The sequence below is a fragment of the Coregonus lavaretus genome, assembly GCF_964263955.1.
Source record: "Coregonus lavaretus genome assembly, chromosome: 31".
NCBI classification, from domain to species: Eukaryota; Metazoa; Chordata; class Actinopteri; order Salmoniformes; family Salmonidae; genus Coregonus; species Coregonus lavaretus.
The window spans coordinates 34,548,442-34,569,502 of NC_140018.1; the positions used below are offsets into that span (position 1 = coordinate 34,548,442).

At 42.2% G+C, this 21,061-nt stretch overlaps 1 protein-coding gene across 1 annotated transcript in view; it reads right to left on the reverse strand.

Annotated features, from left to right (window-relative positions):
* The window catches only part of LOC311106874 (serine/threonine-protein phosphatase 2A 56 kDa regulatory subunit alpha isoform-like), a 111,969-nt gene that overhangs the window by 20,000 nt on the left and 70,908 nt on the right, over positions 1-21,061 (reverse strand). Inside the window, exons 3-4 of the mRNA XM_084149262.1 lie at positions 9,030-9,131; positions 8,802-8,894 (exon numbers count right to left, since the gene is read on the reverse strand). Of these exons, the coding sequence (XP_084005388.1) occupies positions 8,802-8,894; positions 9,030-9,131 (195 nt within the window). The remainder of the gene's footprint in view (positions 1-8,801; positions 8,895-9,029; positions 9,132-21,061) is intronic.

Below are 21,061 nucleotides of genomic sequence, written 5' to 3' on the forward strand. Positions count from 1 at the left end.
TCCGGCCAGCAACCTTCATCTGTCAGCGGCAACAGCTTTCACTGCTCATCATTTGTACAAATACAGAAGGTAACCCGCTTCTTACTTTGATTCATTTGATAGCCCAATTGTGAAACATAATTAATGTAAACTGACATTATTTGTTGCTTATTTTCTACGTCTTTGATGAATATAATGTCCAGGGCATAACCTAGTCTGGTGGAACCAGCCTGATCGCTGTGTTCACCATTCTATTTTATGATATCTGAAGTGAAATAAAAAGGTGAACGCAGCGATCAGGTTGGTTCCACTAGGCTAATCATAACCACCACTGATAATGTATTCAGTGCTCTGTCTTTCTGTCTTTCTGTCGGTCTGTGTCTGTCCGACCAGTATCTTTGATGAGGGGCCAGGAGGTGATCCATGCTGCTATGCCCATCAATGGGGCTCTGGTAAAGACCTCACCTCCAGCCTCACCTCTTGCCTGCTAACCAACAGTCGTGAATGGGGAGAACAGAATTAGGTAGGTTTAGTCTGACCTGTTCAAACTTCAACATAGTACAGTTGAAGTCGGAAGTTTACATACACTTAGGTTGGAGTCATTAAAACTTGGTTTTTCAACCACTTCACAAATTTCTTGTTAACAAACTATAGTTTTGGCAAGTCGGTTAGGACATCTACTTTGTGCATGACACAAGTAATTTTTCCAACAATTGTTTACAAACAGATTATTTGACTTATAATTCACTGTATCACAATTCCAGTGGGACAGAAGTTTACATACACTAAGTTGACTGTGCCTTTAAACAGCTTGGAACATTCCAGAAAATGATGGCATGGCTTTAGAAGGTTCTGATAGGCTAATTGACATCATTTGAGTCAATTGGAGGTGTACCTGTGGATGTATTTCAAGGCCTACCTTCAAACTCAGTGCCTCTTTGCTTGACATCATGGGAAAATCAAAAGAAATCAGCCAAGACCTCAGAAAAAAAATTTGTAGACCTCCACAAGTCTGGTTCATCCTTGGGAGCAATTTCCAAACGCCTGAAGGTACCACGTTCATCTGTACAAACAATAGTTCACAAATATAAACACCATGGGACCACGCAGCGGTCATACTGCTCAGGTAGGAGATGCATTCTGTCTCCTAGAGATGAACGTACTTTGGTGTGAAAAGTGCAAATCAATCCCAGAACAACAGCAAAGGACCTTGTGAAGATGCTGGAGGAAACAGGTACAAAAGTATCTATATCCACAGTAAAACGAGTCCTATATCGACATAACCCGAAAGGCCGCTCAGCAAGGAAGAAGCCACTGCTCCAAAACCGCCATTAAAAAGCCAGACTACGGTTTGCAACTGCACATGGGGACAAAGATCGTACTTTTTGGAGAAATGTCCTCTGGTCTGATGAAACAAAAATAGAACTGTTTGGCCATAATGACCATCGTTATGTTTGGAGGAAAAAAGGGAGGGCTTGCAAGCCGAAGAACACCATCCCAACCGTGAAGCACGGGGGTGGCAGCATCATGCTGTGGGGGTGCTTTGCTGCAGGAGGGACTAGTGCACTTCACAAAATAGATGGCATCATGAGGAAGGAAAATTATGTGGATATATTGAAGCAACATCTCAACACATCAGTCAGGAAGTTAAAGCTTGGTCGCAAATGGGTCTTCCAAATGGACAATGACCCCAAGCATCCTTCCAAAGTTGTGGCAAAATGGTTTAAGGACAACAAAGTCAAGGTATTGGAGTGGCCATCACAAAGCCCTGACCTCAAGCCTATAGAAAATGTGTGGGCAGAACTGAAAAAGCGTGTGCGAGCAAGGAGGACTACAAACCTGACTCAGTTAAACCAGCTCTGTCAGGAGGAATGGGCCAAAATTCACCCAACTTATTGTGGGAAGCTTGTGGAAGGCTACCCGAAACGTTTGACCCAAGTTCAAAAATGTAAAGGCAATGCTACCAAATACTAATTGAGTGTATATACATTTCTGACCCACTGGGAATGTGATGAAAGAAATAAAAGCTGAAATAAATCACTCTACTATTATTCTGACATTTCACATTCTTAAAATAAAGTGGTGATCCTAACTGACCTAAGACAGGGAATTCTTACTAGGATTAAATGTCAGGAATTGTGAAAAACTGAGTTTAAATGTATTTGGCTAAGGTGAATGTAAACTTCCGACTTCAACTGTATATGTTTGTGTGTCAGATATCACCCATCCCTAACTGCCATTGGTAATAGAACAGTGACTGTGTGTATGTGTTTACAGATGCATGAGATGCAGAAAGACCTGACGCTCAACACATCCACTCAAAACATCCACAATGAGGTGATTACTAATAATACAGTACAGCACACATGTCCATTTTCATTCCATGTGTCACTGATGAACTCTGCATCAACTCTGCCTATTTCTACAGATGGACTGGAGATGCTTTTACTAGACGGCAGCCTCAGTCGTTTGATGGGGAGAACATAATTGGTTAGGTTTTATCTGACCTGTTCGAACTTCAACATAGTACCTGTTTGTGTGTCGTATATTACCTAACTGCCATTGGTAATAGAACAGTGACTATGTGTGTGTGTGTGTTCACAGAAACATGTATGGAGCCAGCACATGGAGACTTGCAAGATGATGTGATGAAGTCCAGACTGACAGACGGGCTTGATACTGATGTCTCTAAATGGAGAGAGACCTGGCACTTGGCATTAACATTTTAATAGACAACTTTTACTTGAATTGTCTTTTTTTATTATTGAATTGAATGGTATCAGTCAATATGGGGAGGGAGAAAACCCTGTGTATTTTGAACCAGGATCTGGGAACTCCTGTGGTATACCAGACACCACTCTGACATGTTTTGCCAAGGTAGCCCCATTACCACCAGACAAAATGCCGATAGGCACAGTATCTGTATCGGCTGGGAATTACAAAGAAACATGAAAGGTGCACATTGATATATTAGCATAACACTGCTTCTATGGTATTATGTAAAGGGTTGTTTATTCTACATTGACCGGTTACTACTTTTGAAAGTTATCAAAACACTTAGTTTCGAATATCTACATAAATTCAGCAATGGCATTCTTCTCATATTACTCTGTAGGCTACCGACTTATTCAAAGCTCCCTTCAGCATCTCACCATACATCTGCCTGTGGTTATTGAACTCAACCTGCAGGAGGTGTGTTTGTTGTGATTGAGTGGGGAGAAACAGCCTACGGGCAAGGTTCTGACAGATGGGTGTGTCTTGGTGGTGGTAAGGATTCACCCAAGAAACACCCACATTATACCACAGCACTAAGCCAACTCACGTTTGGCTTATGTCATGGCCGCCAACGTTTCTTGAGGAGCAAGCCAAAAAACAAAGCCAAATCAGCGGGTGCAGTTCCCCTTTAAGTGTGTATGTACAGCATATTCAGACCCCTTGACTTTTTCCGCATTTTGTTACGTTACAGCCTTATTCTAGAATGGATTCAATTGTTTCCCCCCTCATCAATCTACACACAATACCCCATAATGACAAAGCAAAAACAGGTTTTTAGAAATGTTTAAAAATATATATATAAAAAGAAATTAAACGGAAATATCACATTTACATAAGTATTCAGACCCTTTACTCAGTACAGGGTCTGAATACGTTTTTGGGGTACACTTCCCCAGATCTGTGCCTCGACACAAACCTGTCTCAGAACTCTACAGACAATTCCTTAACCTCATGGCTTGGTTCTTGCTTTGACATGAACTGTCAACTGTGGGACCTTTTATAGACAGGTGTGTTCCTTTCCAAATCATGTCCAATCAATTGAATTTAAAACAGGTGGACTCCAATCAAGATGTAGAAAACATCTCAAGGATGATCAATGGAAACAGGACGCACCTGAGCTCAATTTTGAGTCTCATAGCAAAGGGTCTGAATACTTACGTAAATAAGGTATTTCTGTTTACATATGTATATACAGTGCCTTCGGAAAGTATTCAGACCCCTTGACATTTTTTCCACATTTGTTACGTTACAGCCTTATTCTAAAATTGATTAAAATTAGTTTTTTCCCCTCATCAATCTACACACAATACCCCATAATGACATAAAAATCAGACCCTTTACTCAGTACTTGGTTGAAGCACCTTTGGCAGCGATTACAGCATCGAGTCTTCTCGTATGATGCTACAAGCTTGGCACACCTGTATTTGGGTAGTTTCTCCCATTCTTCTCTGCAGATCCTCTCAAGCTCTGTCAGGTTGGATGGGGAGCGTTGCTGCACAGCTATTTTCAGGTCTCTCCAGAGATGTTCGATCGGGTTCAAGTCTGAGCTCTGGCTGGGCCACTCAAGGACATTCAGAGACTTGTCCCGAAGCCACTCCTGCGTTGTCTTGGCTGTGTGCTTAGGGTCATTGTCCTGTTGGAAGGTGAACTTTCACCCCAGTCTGAGGTCCTTCGCCCCAGATTGGCCGAGCGTCCACCTCTAGGAAGAGTCTTGGTGGTTCCAAACTTCTTCCATTTAAGAATGATGCAGGCAACTGTTCTTGGGGACCTTTGGAAAGTGCATTCGGAAAGTATTCAGACCCTTTGACTTTATCCACATTTTGTTACGTTACAGCCTTATTATAAAATGGATTAAATAAATAAAACATCTCAATCTACACACAATACCACATGATGACAACGCGAAAACAGGTTTTTAGAAAATTTTGCAAATGTATAAAAAATAAAAAACTGAAATGGCTTATATACACTACCGTTCAAAAGTTTGGGTTCACTTAGAAATGTCCTTCAAATGAGTTTGAATAGGAAATATAGCAAAATGCATAGGAAATGTAGTCATTGACAAGGTTAGAAATTATGATTTTTAATATAAATAATAATTGTGTCCTTCAAACTCCACTTTCGTCAAAGAATCCTCCATTTGCAGCAATTACAGCCTTGCAGACCGTTGGCATTCTAATTGTCAATTTGTTGAGGTAATCTGAAGAGATTTCACCCCATGATTCCTGAAGCACCTCCCACAAGTTGGATTGGCTTGATGGACACTTCTTACGTCCCATACTGTCAAGCTGCTCCCACAACAGCTCAATAGGGTTGAGATCCGGTGACTGTGCTGGCCACTCCATTATTGACAGAATACCAGCTGACTGCTTCTTCCCTAAATACTTCTTGCATAGTTTGGAGCTGTGCTTTGGCTCATTGTCCTGTTGTAGGAGGAAATTGTCTCCAATCAAGCACCGTCCACAGGGTATGGCATGGCTTTGCAAAATGGAGTCTTCCTTCTTCAAGATCCCTTTTACCCTGTACAAATCTCCCACTTTACCACCACCAAAGCACCCCCAGACCATCACATTACCTCCACAATGCTTGACAGATGGCATCAAGCACTCCTCCAGCATCTTTTCATTTGGTCTGCGTCTCACAAATGTTCTTCTTTGTGATCCGAACACCTCAAACTTCGATTCGTCTGTCCATACAATTTTTTTCCAATCTTCCTCTGTCCAGTGTCTGTGTTCTTTTTCCCATCTTAATCTTTTCTTTTTATTGGCCAGTGAGATATGGCTTTTTCTTTGTAACTCTGCCTAGAAGGTCAGCATCCCGGAGTCGCCTCTTCACTGTTGACGTTGAGACTGGTGTTTTGCGGGTACTATTTAATGAAGCTGCCAGTTGAGGACCTGTGAGGCGTCTGTTTCTCAAACTAGACACTAATGTATTTGTCTTCTTGCTAAATTGTGCACCGGGGCCTCCCACACCTCTTTCTATTCTGGTTAGAGCCAGTTTGCGCTGTTCTGTGAAGGGAGTAGTACACAGCGTTGTACGAGATCTTCAGTTTCTTGGCAATTTCTCGCATGGAATAGCCTTCATTTCTCAGAACAAGAATAGACTTTCAGAAGTTTCAGAAGAAAGTTATTTGTTTCTGGCCATTTAGATTCTGTAATTGAACCCACAATTGCTGATGCTCCAGATACTCAACTAGTCTCAAGGCGGCCAGTTTTATTGCTTCTTTAATCAGCACAACAGTTTTCAGCTGTGCTAACATAATTGCAAAAGGGTTTTCTAATGATCAATTAGCCTTTTAAAATGATAAACTTGGATTAACAAACACAACGTGCAATTGGAACACAGGACTGATGGTTGCTGATAATGGGCCTCTGTCCGCCTATGTAGATATTCCATTTAAAAAATCAGCAGTTTCCAGCTACAATAGCCATTTACAACATTAACAATGTCTACTGTATTTCTGATCAATTTGATGTTATTTTAAATGGACAAAAAAATGGATTTTCTTTCGAAAACAAGGACATTTCTAAGTGACCCCAAACTTTTGAACGGTAGTGTAAGTATTCAGACCTTTTGTTATTAGACTCTAAATTGAGCTCAGGTGTATCCTGTTTCCATTTATAATCATTGAGATGTTTCTACAACTTGATTGGAGTCCACCTGTGGTAAATTAAATTGATTGGACATTATTTGGAAAGACAGTTGACAGTGCATGTCAGAGCATTCATAAATGGAAGAAGTTTGGAACCACGAAGACTCTTCCTAGAGCTGGCCGCCCGGCCAAACTGAGAAATCGGGGGAGAAGGGCCTTGGTCAGGGAGGTGAGCAAGAACCCGATGGTCACTGACAGAGCTCCAGAGTTCCTCTGTGGAGATGGGAGAACCTTCCAGAAGGACAACCATCTCTGCAGCACTCCATCAATCAGGCCTTTATGGTAGAGTGGAAGCCACTCCTCAGTAAAAGGCACATGACAGCCCGCTTGGAGTTTGCCAAAAGGCACCTAAAGGACTCTCAGACCATGAGAAACAAGATTCTCTAGTCTGATGAAACCAAGATTGAAGTCTTTGGCCGGAATGCCAAGCGCCACGTCTGGAGGAAACATGGCACCATCCCTACGGTGAAGCATGGTGGTGGCAGCATCATGCTGTGGGGATGTTTTTCAGCGGCAAGGACTGGGAGATTAGTCATGATCGAGGGAAAGATGAACGGAGCAAAGTACAGAGAGATCCTTGATGAAAACCTGCACCAGAGCGCTCAGGACCTCAGACTGGGGCGAAGGTTCACTTTCCAACAGGACAACAACCCTAAACACACAGCCAAGACATTGCAGGAGTGGCTTCGGGACAAGTCTCTGAATGTCCTTGAGTGGCCCAGCCAGAGCCCTGACTTGAACCCGATCTAACATCTCTGGAGAGACTTTAAAATCCCATCTAACCTGACAGAGCTTGAGAGGATCTGCAGAGAAGAATGGGAGAAACTCCCCAAATACAGGTGTCAAGGCCTGTCTCTAACAAGCTTACAGAGAGACAGGAGAAAGCACTGACACTACAACAACAAAAAACAGGGCTTGTTCTGCCCTCCCTCCGCCCATCTTCCCCAGCCTCTCTCTGACCACAGTCCCCTTTTCTCTTCCTGCAATGTAAACAGGGAGTTATTCAAAGCTCCCCACGACACCACTCGCATCATGGAAATTTAGCCTGAGCACCTCGGATGCTGCAGCTCGGCCAACATTCCAGGCTGTAGCATTAGTCCCCGTTCACTCCCTCGCCCTGGGGAAAGGAGGACTGCTCGATAAATACGCACGGCACAGCCCTGGTGGGTTGCCGCTGAAGAGCTCCTGCAAGGGTGAGACTGGATCGTATTCATTAGGGCACACCGTAGCAAAACATTTAATTACAGAAAGCGAAAACCTGCGTTTCTTATTGACAGCCCAGGTTGTATCTCCCAGTTTGTCTGTTTTCTACCATTAATACAACCCAGGTCTCCCCTGGGTGAGCCGTACAGATCCTGGAATACCAAGCCGAAGCATACGAGGACTATCTGTTATCAGGGCAGACATGCCCATGAGAAACTAGGCTAAATGCTGAAACTGACACTGAAGAAATGTACAAGCTGTTGTTGTAAGATGACATGCTCCAAAGGGACACTACATGCCTCCATCAACTGATGTTCACAAGATGTCAGATACTGTGTGTGACTGTGAGAGCGAACTGTTGCATCTCGCTTATCTCAATATCCTAGCATATTCATTGATAATAGGCCCTGCTTTACTGAAGTTGTGAGACATTGCAAGCCAAGAAATTGCGAGATGCAGCATTCCATTGCGAGATGCAGCATTCCATTGCGAGATGCATCTTTTGATTGCCGATAGACAGGCCTAGTACATGTTCTGACTGTCTGCCTGGTGGCCAACCTGCCTTTACTGTGCCCCACCCCTCTCTCTCAGTCCCTCGCTAGCTTGCTATGAAAGATGCAAGTTTCTTTTCTTCTCAGAAGTACGGCAACTAATCAGTTTCCTCTGTTCCAAAAATGCTGATTCTTAGGAGTCGATTCCTCCACCACTACGTCGTCGTCGTTAACGGTTGGAAAAATGGCAGAGAAAGGCAAGCGACAGCAGCGAAGTCCTGTATGGCAATACTTTGAGAAGTTAAATGAGAAGGAAATGCAAACTTTCCAAAGTGAAATTGAGGCACAGTAATAGTAGTACAGGTGCAATGCTTAACAATCTGAATTCACGTTCTTATCGCTTTAAAGGAAAACCAATACAAAAATGGCAGTTTAAACGTTAAGAAAATATGTCTATTTGGCAGATCCCTTTACACCATAGCAAACCACAGCAAAATGTTTCGCAACGGAACACATTATGCAACAAAAACAACCGTTTTTTTATTGGTCAAGTTCAACGTTTCGGCCGTTTGCTTCCTTGCGAATACACCCCTGCTGATGGTGATGTCAGGTGGCCATTTGAGTGACTGACGATGACGGCATGAAATCTGAGGGGATAAGGGTCATTGACGGGTCAGTGTGACATCAGATGCGATGCTTACCTGCAGCACGAACTTCTGATCAATGTAACGCTTGGCGATGCTGGGCTGAAAGTCTGGGTTCTCCAAGAATCGCAGAAGGAACTCATAGACAAGCTGGAAAAAGTAAATAAAATAAAAATCCATGAAAAGGTACATGAAATGTACATAAAGCTTATACTAACAGGTATAACACATTCGTAAAGAAAAGTCAAGTTAAGAAGAGGTCAAGTTAAAGTGACATGGTTTTACCTGTATGTGTGGCCATGAGGCCTCTAGAGTGGGCTCGTCCTCCTCTGGGTCAAAATCGGGGTTGTCACTCGGTGGAAGAGTCCGCAAAATGTTGGTGCAGATCTGTGAAAAAGAGGACGACATTTAATGAACACACTAAAACTGCCAAAAATTACACAAAAGCACTTGGCCAAAGGGCAAACTTACACCCAATCTCTGTGGCAAACAGACCTTAGATTTGGTGAGCTACATGAAATTCAAAGATGATACAGGTGTTTACTGAGGTATTACACTGTTTATCCATTAGGTTTCCACTCATACAATACATAATGAAAGAAGAACCAGAATTATCTTTCCTAAGATATTTCATGTCCAATGCAGTTCGGCCAGCTGTTACAGTCAAACTAAAGTATAATTAAGCAATAAGGCCTGAGAGCTGTGGTATATTTAACAATTCACCGATACGCAAGGCTTTCCTAGTCGATGGCCAAACATTTCTGTAAAAGGTTTTGCGCAGTTTGCAGTAGGTGTTCATTTTGAACCATTTAATGTGTCTGAAGGTACAAACTCCACCTACCAGGCAGGCTCGGAGAGCAAAGCAAGTGTACCTATAGGCCTACTGCTGGCCAATCAAATAGCTCACCATGTCTGCAGCTTTCACTAGCCCACAGCGAAGTTGATAGTCGACTGTGTAAAATGTCAAAACTTCAAAAAAACATGTCTAGAGAGACTGTCAACAAATACAGCAAAGAGTTCATGTTTAAGATTTTATTCAACACCGTCAACACTTTATAAGCCATAAAACACTGTCTACAAGCCACTTTATAAGCCATAATCCACTCACGCTACAAAGTGTATCGATAGACTTGCGTTGTTATTAGCGGCGTGTTTCTAATATTGAGGAGTATTTCATGTTCTCTGGTCATAAGAGTAAAACATGAATTGGTGCATGAGTCAGTAATAATGAAGTGCGACACGACTCGTCTCTCCCTCCCTCAGCTGAGACTGACCATCAGAAGCTTCTGATCAATGTAGCGCTTGGCAATGCTGGGCTGCATCATCAGATGCAGTCCAGTAAAAAAAAATTAACGCTAATGATTTCTATTACGCCTCACAAATAATACAACAAATTATATATTACCAGGGTGATCATACAGTGGGGAGAACAAGTATTTGATACACTGCCGATTTTGCAGGTGTTCCTACTTACAAAGCATGTAGAGGTCTGTCATTTTTATCATAGGTACACTTCAACTGTGAGAGACGGCATCTAAAACAAAAATCCAGTAAATCACATTGTATGATTTTTAAGTAATTCATTTGAATGTTATTGCATGACATAAGTATTTGATCACCTACCAACCAGTAAGAATTCCGGCTCTCACAGACCTGTTAGTTTTTCTTTAAGAAGCTCTCCTGTTCTCCACTCATTACCTGTATTAACTGCACCTGTTTGAACTCGTTACCTGTATAAAAGACACCTGTCCACACACTCAATCAAACAGACTCCAACCTCTCCACAATGGCCAAGACCAGAGAGCTGTGTAAGGACATCAGGGATACAATTGTAGACCTGCACAAGGCTGGGATGGGCTACAGGACAATAGGCAAGCAGCTTGGTGAGAAGGCAACAACTGTTGGCGCAATTATTAGAAAATGGAAGAAGTTCAAGATGACGGTCAATCACCCTCGGTCTGGGGCTCCATGCAAGATCTCACCTCGTGGGGCATCAATGATCATGAGGAAGGTGAGGGATCAGCCCAGAACTACACGGCAGGACCTGGTCAATGACCTGAAGAGAGCTGGGACCACATTCTCAAAGAAAACCATTAGTAACACACTACGCCGTCATGGATTAAAATCCTGCAGCCCACGCAAGGTCCCCCTGCTCAAGCCAGCGCATGTCCAGGCCCGTCTGAAGTTTGCCAATGACCATCTGGATGATCCAGAGGAGGAATGGGAGAAGGTCATGTGGTCTGATGAGACAAAAATAGAGCTTTTTGGTCTAAACTCCACTCGCCGTGTTTGGAGGAAGAAGGATGAGTACAACCCCAATAACACCATCCCAACCGTGAAGCATGGAGGTGGAAACATCATTCTTTGGGGATGCTTTTCTGCAAAGGGGACAGGACGACTGCATCGTATTGAGGGGAGTGATGGATGGGGCCATGTATTGCGAGATCTTGGCCAACAACCTCTTTCCCTCAGTAAGAGCATTGAAGATGGGTCGTGGCTGGGTCTTCCAGCATGACAACGACCCGAAACACACAGCCAGGGCAACTAAGGTGTGGCTCCGTAAGAAGCATCTCAAGGTCCTGGAGTGGCCTAGCCAGTCTCCAGACCTGAACCCAATAGAAAATCTTTGGAGGGAGCTGAAAGTCCGTATTGCCCAGCAACAGCCCCGAAACTTGAAGGATCTGGAGAAGGTCTGTATGGAGGAGTGGGCCAAAATCCCTGCTACAGTGTGTGCAAACCTGGTCAAGACCTACAGGAAACGTATGATCTCTGTAATTGCAAACAAAGGTTTCTGTACCAAATATTAAGTTCTGCTTTTCTGATGTATCAAATACTTATGTCATGCAATAAAATGCTAATTGAATACTTAAAAATCATACAATGTGATTTTCTGGATTTTTGTTTTAGATTCCGTCTCTCACAGTTGAAGTGTACCTATGATAAAAAGTACAGACCTCTACATGCTTTGTAAGTAGGAAAACCTGCAAAATCGACAGTGTATCAAATACTTGTTCTCCCCACTGTATATCATTTTACAATGGTCTGAAAACAACAACATAGCCTATATGCAGTGATAATGTATTGAGCCTATAGCCTACTGCACAAAACGAATTGCTACAGAACTATTTTTAATATGTTAATGTTGCATAGGTCTAATTATATATATATATTTTTTTACATAATGTTTTTTAACAATCTGAGCATTAGATCTCGGCCTGCATTTTGACTCAGAATGTGATCTCGGCTCAGAAAAGGTTGGTGACCACATTGTGCTATATATTCATTGGCTATGTCATAGCAAAATTCTTAAGATAAATATTGATAAATTACTAGCTCTAACACTTTTGATCTGCAAAAAGGACTAATTAATTAGTGGGTGATGGTGATGAGATCATCACATGGATTCGTTCCTCTAATCAAGCTGAATCGTTTCAAACTAAAACGTATCATTCCTGTATTGTATCGGAGCCCATGTATCTTGATACGTATCGAATCGTCTTGAAAGGTAAAGATGCACATCCCTATTAACACTAGAACCGCCTGGGCTTTCAGTAGATAAGTACCCGTTGAGAACAATGCCAGCGTCCACTTTGGCAAACGCATATCAACCTGCAAGGTGTGCAAACATAAGCATTAACCCTTGATAAATAGTTCATAAACTATTGTAAAGGATTAATTGCATGAAGAAATATTTGTTGAAATATATATAAGTTATTTGTTTAGATATAGTACAGTCAAGGATATTTGTATAATTCTACAAAGTCCTAGAAAAATGTAGGCCTATAGCCCATTTTCGTTTGCCTTACAATAAAAACATTACAGTGTAATCCATTTGATCAACTTTATTTGTAGATTCTATTAAAGTTATAGTAATTAATAAAGTCCAGTTACAGCTTCTTTTGACAAAGTAGAAACAAAAAAGATAGTAATAATGTAACCAGCCAGCTGCGCAGGTGAAATTATTTGCAGTATTCCTAAACAAAAGCACCAGTGCATGAACAATTGTAAAGGATGAATTGCATAAAGAAATATTTGTGGAAATATATTCATGACAAGATATAAAAACAGTATTTTGTTGATTGTTTCAGACACTGTATTGTGCCCTAATACCCATGCCTTTACACATGAATCAATCGCGTCTTCTCTTTATGCTTTGGGTCCACAGTCAGCACACAGGTTCAGGGCTTTGTGTGAGCAAGTCCCACAAACAAATCGGTTGCACTGCACACAGTTTTCATGGGCCTTGTTTCGTGTGCACCTGCCGACTTGACATTGTGTCTTATTTTTCCAGAGTGGGAGCTGTGGTGCTTGGGGAAGAGGGAGAGCAGGTCTCAGTTGGCTCAGTTCTGGTTTTACTGCGGCGAGGCTCAGGCATCACAGGCAGAGGCTCGAAGCCAACATCAGAATCAGATGAAGAAGATTCTTCATCAGCAACGTCGATTTCAAGCTCAACATCCGATCCTCCATCTGACTCCAACTCATCTAAATTCTGCAGCATTTGCAATGAGGTCAGTGCGTCCATTCGTTTGGTTCAGCTTGCCATTGTGAACTCCACACTCAGTGTCTGATTTGACTCTCTGAGGGGAGATTATATAGGCTACCATTTCCAGCCTTTCATAATAAAATAATTAGACCGCCCGCAACGCCCACAATTCTTTGTCATTACACTATTGTTCTAAATACAAATCACCCTCCTCATCATTCAGTTCATTGAAGTCACAAGCACCATTATCAGTTTCTATCTGGGTTCTATCGCCCATTCATCCATTGACGACAAAATAACATATTTTTGTTTATTATGTTAATAGTTTTTGCTTAGTAGCCAGAGCAATGGCTCCGCGCGAGTGGTCATGTGCTGAATGCATGGACAGCATGAATATTCTTGGAAAAAGTAAAAATGTGGAAATAGTGTTGCACCTCTTGAATTTTGAGAGTTATTTGACAATGGTAAGTGAAATAGAAACAGCAGAATATGCTCTTTCTGATACTATATAGAAATCAAAATGTTGACATGTGACTGAAGGAGGATTTGATAATGTGATGCTCCTTTCCCTGTATCTGTCAATTACAAGATGCGACCATCTAGTCATGTACAATTTGACAACTGATAATATTGTCACTCATTAGATTATTTTCAGTTTAATCTTGTCTATAGGCTAATTCTTTTTATGTGTGAAATTAGTTTTGGTATAGTTTCAACGGGCCAGCTGTGCAGGCTGACTGGCATTGTTTGTTGCTGCTGGACAGAGTTAAGGATATGTTTTGCAATATTCTAAAGGCCTACTGCAACACATAACATGTTTTCGTTTCCTGTACAATAAATTTGATTAGTAATAGAGTTACAGTAAATAAAACCATCCAACAACAGCTTATTTTTACAAAGTAAAACATAAAAGAGAAAGGTATCAACCCGCAAGGCGAGCGGTCAAATTATTAACATGAGCGCCAACGCTGATAAATAGACATAACTAACGCATCATTACACTATTGTTGTTCTAAATTAAATTGACCTCTTCACCTATCATTCAGTTAGGCCTTATTTAAATTTGATTGTGAAGTAACTTGCACAATTATCGCCCATTCCATCCATTCGTCATTCCTTCAGTGGGGCTGGCATCGTTTGCGTCCCTTCGCTCATCAACTCGGATAGAGTCAAGGATATGTTTTGCATTATTCTAAAGGGCTAATGGAACATGTAGCATGTTTTCATTTCCCTTACAATGAATTTGATGAGTAATAGCATTATAGTAAATAAAACCGTCCCATTATAGCTTATTTTTATAAAGTAAAAAGAGAATATCAACCCGCAAGGTCCAAGTATTTGCTGCTGATAAATAGGCATAACACAAACTCATCATTACACTATTGTTTTTTCTAAATGAAATCAACCACTTCACCCTCCTTATCATTCAGTTAGGCCTAAGTTCAATTCAATTGTGAAGGTGCACAAATATCGCCCATTCATCCATTTGTCATTCATTCAGTGAGGGAAGAGTGGGATGCATTAGCGCCTGGCTGGGTACCAACGTCCTACTGCGCATTGTCTTGGCGGGTTAAGTTACAAATAGGTGTGAAAAAAGCAGGTAAAAAGGCTCTAAATACTTTTCTGTTTGTGATTTCAAAAAAGTCAGGGAAGGAGAAGAACATTGCTTTTTTGGGGGGCTGATAAAAAAAAAATCAAACATCAGTGGCTGTCGGCCTATAGCGGTTCTAGTGTTAAGCAATAAAGCAGAGAGCAGGTGTGTATATCTGCTAAATGACAAAAAATGTAAATGTAATGTAAATGTATATGGCCAATATACCACAACTAAGGGCTGTTCTTAGGCGCTCTGCATTGCGTTTTGCATGGATACTAGTGATTAGCGTTAGCGGCTAACACCATTTATTTTAGCCACAACTTCCTAAAAAAAGACAAACTGTTTACAGACAGTACGATACACAAACTAATAGTATAATTATATAACGCTTGTGGATTTTTATTAGAGGGATTCTCCGGTACTTTTGTATACTCATCAACATCTTGTTGAATCTGTTGCAAAAACGTCTGTAGAGTCTGAATGGTTTGCGCTACACACTTAACACACTAGGGGTGTAACGGTTCACCAAACCACAGTTCGGTATACAGTGAGGGGAAAACGTATTTGATCCCCTGTTGATTTTGTACGTTTGCCCACTGACAAAGACATGATCAGTCTATAATTTTAATGGTAGGTTTATTTGAACAGTGAGAGATAGAATAACAACACAAAAATCCAGAAAAACGCATGTCAAAAATGTTATAAATTGATTTGCATTTTAATGAGGGAAATAAGTATTTGACCCCTCTGCAAAACATGACTTAGTACTTGGTGGCAAAACCCTTGTTGGTAATCACAGAGGTCAGACATTTCTTGTAGTTGGCCACCAGGTTTGCACACATCTCAGGAGGGATTTTGTCCCACTCCTCTTTACAACTCGAACCTTCAGCTCCCTCCACAGATTTTCTATGGGATTAAGGTCTGGAGACTGGCTAGGCCACTCCAGGACCTTAAAGTGCTTCTTCTTGAGCCACTCCTTTGTTGCCTAGGCCGTGTGTTTTGGGTCATTGTCATGCTGGAATACCCATCCACGACCCATTTTCAATGCCCTGGCTGAGGGAAGGAGGTTCTCACCCAAGATTTGACGGTACATGGCCCCGTCCATCGTCCCTTTGATGCGGTGAAGTTGTCCTATCCCCTTAGCAGAAAAACACCCCCAAAGCATGTTTCCACCTCCATGTTTGACGGTGGGGATGGTGTTCTTGGGGTCATTTACATTTACATTTTAGTCATTTAGCAGACGCTCTTACCCAGAGCGACTTACAGGAGCAATTAGGGTTAAGTGCCTTCCTTAAGGGCACATCGACAGATTTTTCACCTAGTCGGCTCGGGGATTAGAACCAGCGACCTTTTGGTTACTGGCACAACGCTCTTACCCACTAAGCTACCTGCCGCCTGCCGTCATAGGCAGCATTCCTCCTCCTCCAAACACGGCGAGTTGAGTTGATGCCAAAGAGCTCAATTTTGGTCTCATCTGACCACAACACTTTCACCCAGTTCTCCTCTTAATCATTCAGATGTTCATTGGCAAACTTCAGACGGGCCTGTAAATGTGCTTTCTTGAGCAGGGGGACCTTGCGGGCGCTGCAGGATTTCAGTCCTTCACGGCGTAGTGTGTTACCAATTGTTTTCTTGGTGACTATGGTCCCAGCTGCCTTGAGATCATTGACAAGATCCTCCCGTGTAGTTCTGGGCTGATTCCTCATCGTTCTCATGATCATTGCAACTCCACGAGGTGAGATCTTGCATGGAGCCCCAGGCCGAGGGAGATTGACAGTTATTTTGTGTTTCTTCCATTTGCGAATAGTCGCACCAACTGTTGTCACCTTCTCACCAAGCTGCTTGGCAATTGTCTTGTAGCCCATTCCAGCCTTGTGTAGGTCTACAATCTTGTCCCTGACATCCTTGGAGAGCTCTTTGGTCTTGGCCATGGTGGAGAGTTTGGAATCTGATTGATTGATTGCTTCTGTGGACAGGTGTCTTTTATACAGGTAACAAGCTGAGATTAGGAGCACTCCCTTTAAGAGTGTGCTCCTAATCTCAGCTCGTGACCTAGATAAAAGACACCTGGTAGCCAGAAATCTTTCTGATTGAGAGGGGGTCAAATACTAATTTCCCTCATTAAAATGCAAATCAATTTATAACATTTTTGACATGCATTTTTCTGGATTTTTTTGTTATTATTCTGTCTCTCACTGTTCAAATAAACCTACCATTACAATTATAGACTGCTCATTTCTTTGTCAGTGGGCAAACGTACAAAATCAGCAGAGGATCAAATACTTTTTTCCCTCACTGTATATATTGCAGTTTTGGGGTCACGGTTCGGTTCGGGTTCAGTACAGCGGGAGGCGGGAATTTACCAGTTGTGAAGTCGTAACTACCAGTTGGATGCATTCATGTGATTTGAACTCGTTGAGAAATGGCAATTGGCTAATGGCCAACAAACTGTGTCAACAACAAACTCATAGTACAGCTATCATGCTCGTAAACAAATTATAGCGTTCAAAAACCACATTAATATTGTTTTTTATTAAGAATGTTTTGTTGCATTTAACTGCCAAAAAATGCTGTTAGAGGCCATTTCCTTAGTAGCTGACATCAGAGGTCACCATGTGGGAGAAGTGGGTGCTCAGGATGACAGACGAGTTCCGCACTAGTAATTACCACCGTTAAAGTGGATTTTTCCCAGTCATGTGGTGAATTCCCACTTCCCACTTGGTTACGAACGCACCATGAGACTGCCTCCTTTAGTGTCTGATGCGCACTTGTGACTCTCATAAAGGGGGTGTGTCCGTAGCACGGTACATCTCCCACTCCGGGGTAATGTGATGGGCTGTCACAGGGTGCATTGGCCAATTAATTGAGAACTTTGGCTTTGGTTTGCTGACAGTGCATTTGGAAAGTATTCAGACCCCTTGACATTTTTTCCCACATTTCGTTACGTTACAGGCTTATTCTAAAATGGATTCAATTGTTATTTCTCCCTCAATCTACACACATTACCCCATAATGAAATATCACATTTACATAAGTATTTAGCCCCTTTACACAGGTGTTGAAGCACCTTTGGAAGCGATTACAGCATTGAGTCTTCTTGGGTACGACGCTACAAGCTTGACACACCTGTATTTGGGGGAGTTTCTCCCATTCTTCTATGCAGATCCTCTCAAGATCTGTCAGGTTGGATGGGGAGCGTCGCTGCACAGCTATTTTCAGGTCTCTCCAGAGATGTTCGATCGGGTTCAAGTCAGGGCTCTGGCTGGGCCACTACTCAAGCACATTCAGAGACTTGTCCCGAAGCCACTCCTGTGATGTCTTGGCTGTGTGTTTAGGGTTGTTGTCCTGTTGGAAAGTGAACCTTCGCCCCAGTCTGAGGTCCTGAGCGCTCTGGAGCAGGTTTTCATCAAGGATCTCTCTGTACTTCACTCCGTTCATCTTTCCCTCGATCTCCCAGTCCCTGCCGCTGAAAAACACCACAGCATGATGCTGCCACCACCATGCTTCACCGTAGGGATGGTGCCAGGTTTCCTCCAGACGTGACACTTGGCATTCAGGCAAAAGTGCTCAATCTTGGTTTCATCAGACCAGAGAATCTTGTTTCTTATGGTCTGTGAGTCCTTTAGGTGCCTTTCTAAAATTTCTAAAAACCTGTTTTCGCTTTGTCATTCTGGGTTATTGTGTGTAGATAGTTTTTATTTTTTTAAATTCATTTTAGAATAAGGCTGTAATGTAACAAAATGTGGAAAAAGTAAAGGGGTCAGAATGCACTGTATATAGAGGGTACTACCTGTTTGCTGAAATGAGAAGTTCGTAACGTGGCTTGAGCACTTTTATGAGGTGTTGAAACCCCCTATTCACAACCATCGAGAATGTGCACTTATCTGCGGCTATAAACCAAAGACTGTAAAAAATACAATGATGTCTGATGTCTGCGTAAATGTGTCAACATATTTGAGGTGTTGGCAGCTGCATAGGCTATTCTCGTTGAGCGTAGAGCCATACTGTTAACATTTTATCTGCAACTCTGTCCATTGCTGTTGTAATCTACTGGGAAGCCTAAATGTTCCCAAACTGGAGATTTAAATGATGGAGGATCCTCCAATTCTGGTTAATCAACCACACCTTAGATTTACTCAAGAGGCATAGGCCTAAACTGCAGCGTAAGGCATATAGCCTATAGGTCTAGTTTTTGTATATATTATTTGTATGTATTCATTCGGGTTCACAGTGCAGACCTAACGGTTCGGTACGAATAGTGTACCATCACACCCACTCTATCTATAAAAAGATGATACTCACAAACACGCGTCACGTTTTGGTCTATGACACTCACAAGCTACACAAGAGTTGTTAGAAGGTAACATAGAAGATCATAGGAAATCCCAGGACAGTGTCTATAATACTGTAATAAGCTCACATAGTTGCTGTCACAAACTCCAAACAGTTGGCACTGACTAGTTGGATATTAATTTCCCAGTGAGCAAACCATTTCTGTACTTACAGCATTTACAGTGCATTCGGAAAGTATTCAAACCACTTCACTTTTTCCACAATTTGTTACCACCTTATTCTAAAATCGATTGAATAAATGTTTTCCCTCATCAAGCTACACACAATATCCCATAATGACAAGCGAAAACAGGTTTATAGATTTTTTTGCAAATGTATAAAAAATAACAGAAAGACCTTATTTACATAAGTATTCAGACACTTTGCTATGAGACTCGAAATTGAGCTCAGGTGCATCCTGTTTCCATTGATCATCCTTGAGATGTTTCTACAACTTGATTGTAGTCCACCTGTGGTAAATTCAACTGATTGGACATGATTTGGAAAGGCACACACCTGTCTATATAAGGTCCCACAGTTAACAGTGCATGCCAGAGCAAAAACCAAGCCATGAGGTCGAAGGAATTGTGCGTAGAGCTCCGAGACAGGATTGTGTCGAGGCACAGATCTGGGGAAGGGTACCAAAACATTTCTGCAGCATTTAAGGTCCCCAAGAACACAGTGGCCTCCATCATTCTTAAATGGAAGAAGTTTGGAACCACAAAGACTCTTCCTAGAGCTGGCCGCCCGGCCAAACTGAGCAATCGGAGAAGAAGGGCCTTGGTCAGGGTGGTGACCAAGAACCCGATGGTCACTCTGACAGAGCTCCAGAGTTCGTCTGTGGAGATAGGAGAACCTTCCAAGAAGGACAACAATCTCTGCAGCACTCCACCAATAAGGCCTTTATGTTAGAGGGCCAGACGGAAGCCACTCCTCAGTAAAAGGCACGACAGCCCGCTTGGAGTTTGCCAAAAGGCACCTAAAGGACTCTCAGACCATGAGAAACAAGATTCTCTGGTCTGATGAAACCAAGATTGAACTCTTTGGCCTGAATGCCAAGCGTCATCTCTGGAGGAAATCAGGCACCGCTCATCACCTGGCCAATACCATCCCTACGGTGAAGCATGGTGGTGGCGGATCTGCAGAGTAGAATGGGAGAAACTCCCCAAATACAGGTGTGCCAAGGTTGTAGCATCATACCCAAGAAGACTCGAGGCTGTAATCGCTGCCAAAGGTGCTTCAACAAAGTACTGAGGAAAGGGTCTGAATACTTACGTAAATGTGATACGTTATTGTTAATACATTTGCCAAAAAATCTAAAAACCTGTTTTTTTTTGTCATTATGGGGTATTGTGTGTAGATTGATGAGCATAAAAAAAACAATGTAATACATTTTAGAATAAGGCTGTAATATAACAAAATGTGGAAAAAGTGAAGGGGTCTGAATACCTCTTTCCATGACAGACAGACCATGTGAATCCAGGTGAAAGCTATGTTCCCTTATTGATGTCACTTGTTAAATCCACTTCAAATCAGATGCAGATGAAGGGGAGGAGACTGGTTAAAGAAGGATTTTTAAGCCTTGAGACAATTGAGACATGGATTGTGTGTGTGCCATTCAGAGGGTGAATGGGCAAGACAAAATATTTAAGTGCCTTTGAACGGGGTGCCAGGCGCACCGGTTTGAGTGTGTCAAGAACTGCAATGCTGCTGGGTTTTTCACACTCATCAGTTTCCCGTGTGTATCAAAGAATGGTCCACCACCCAAAGGCCATCCAAGCCAACTTGAAAACTGTGGGAAGCATTGGAGTCATCATGGGCCAGCATCCCTGTGGAATGCTTTCGACACCTTGTAGAGTCCATGCCCTGACGAATAGAGGCTGTTCTGAAGGTAAAAGGGGGTGCAAC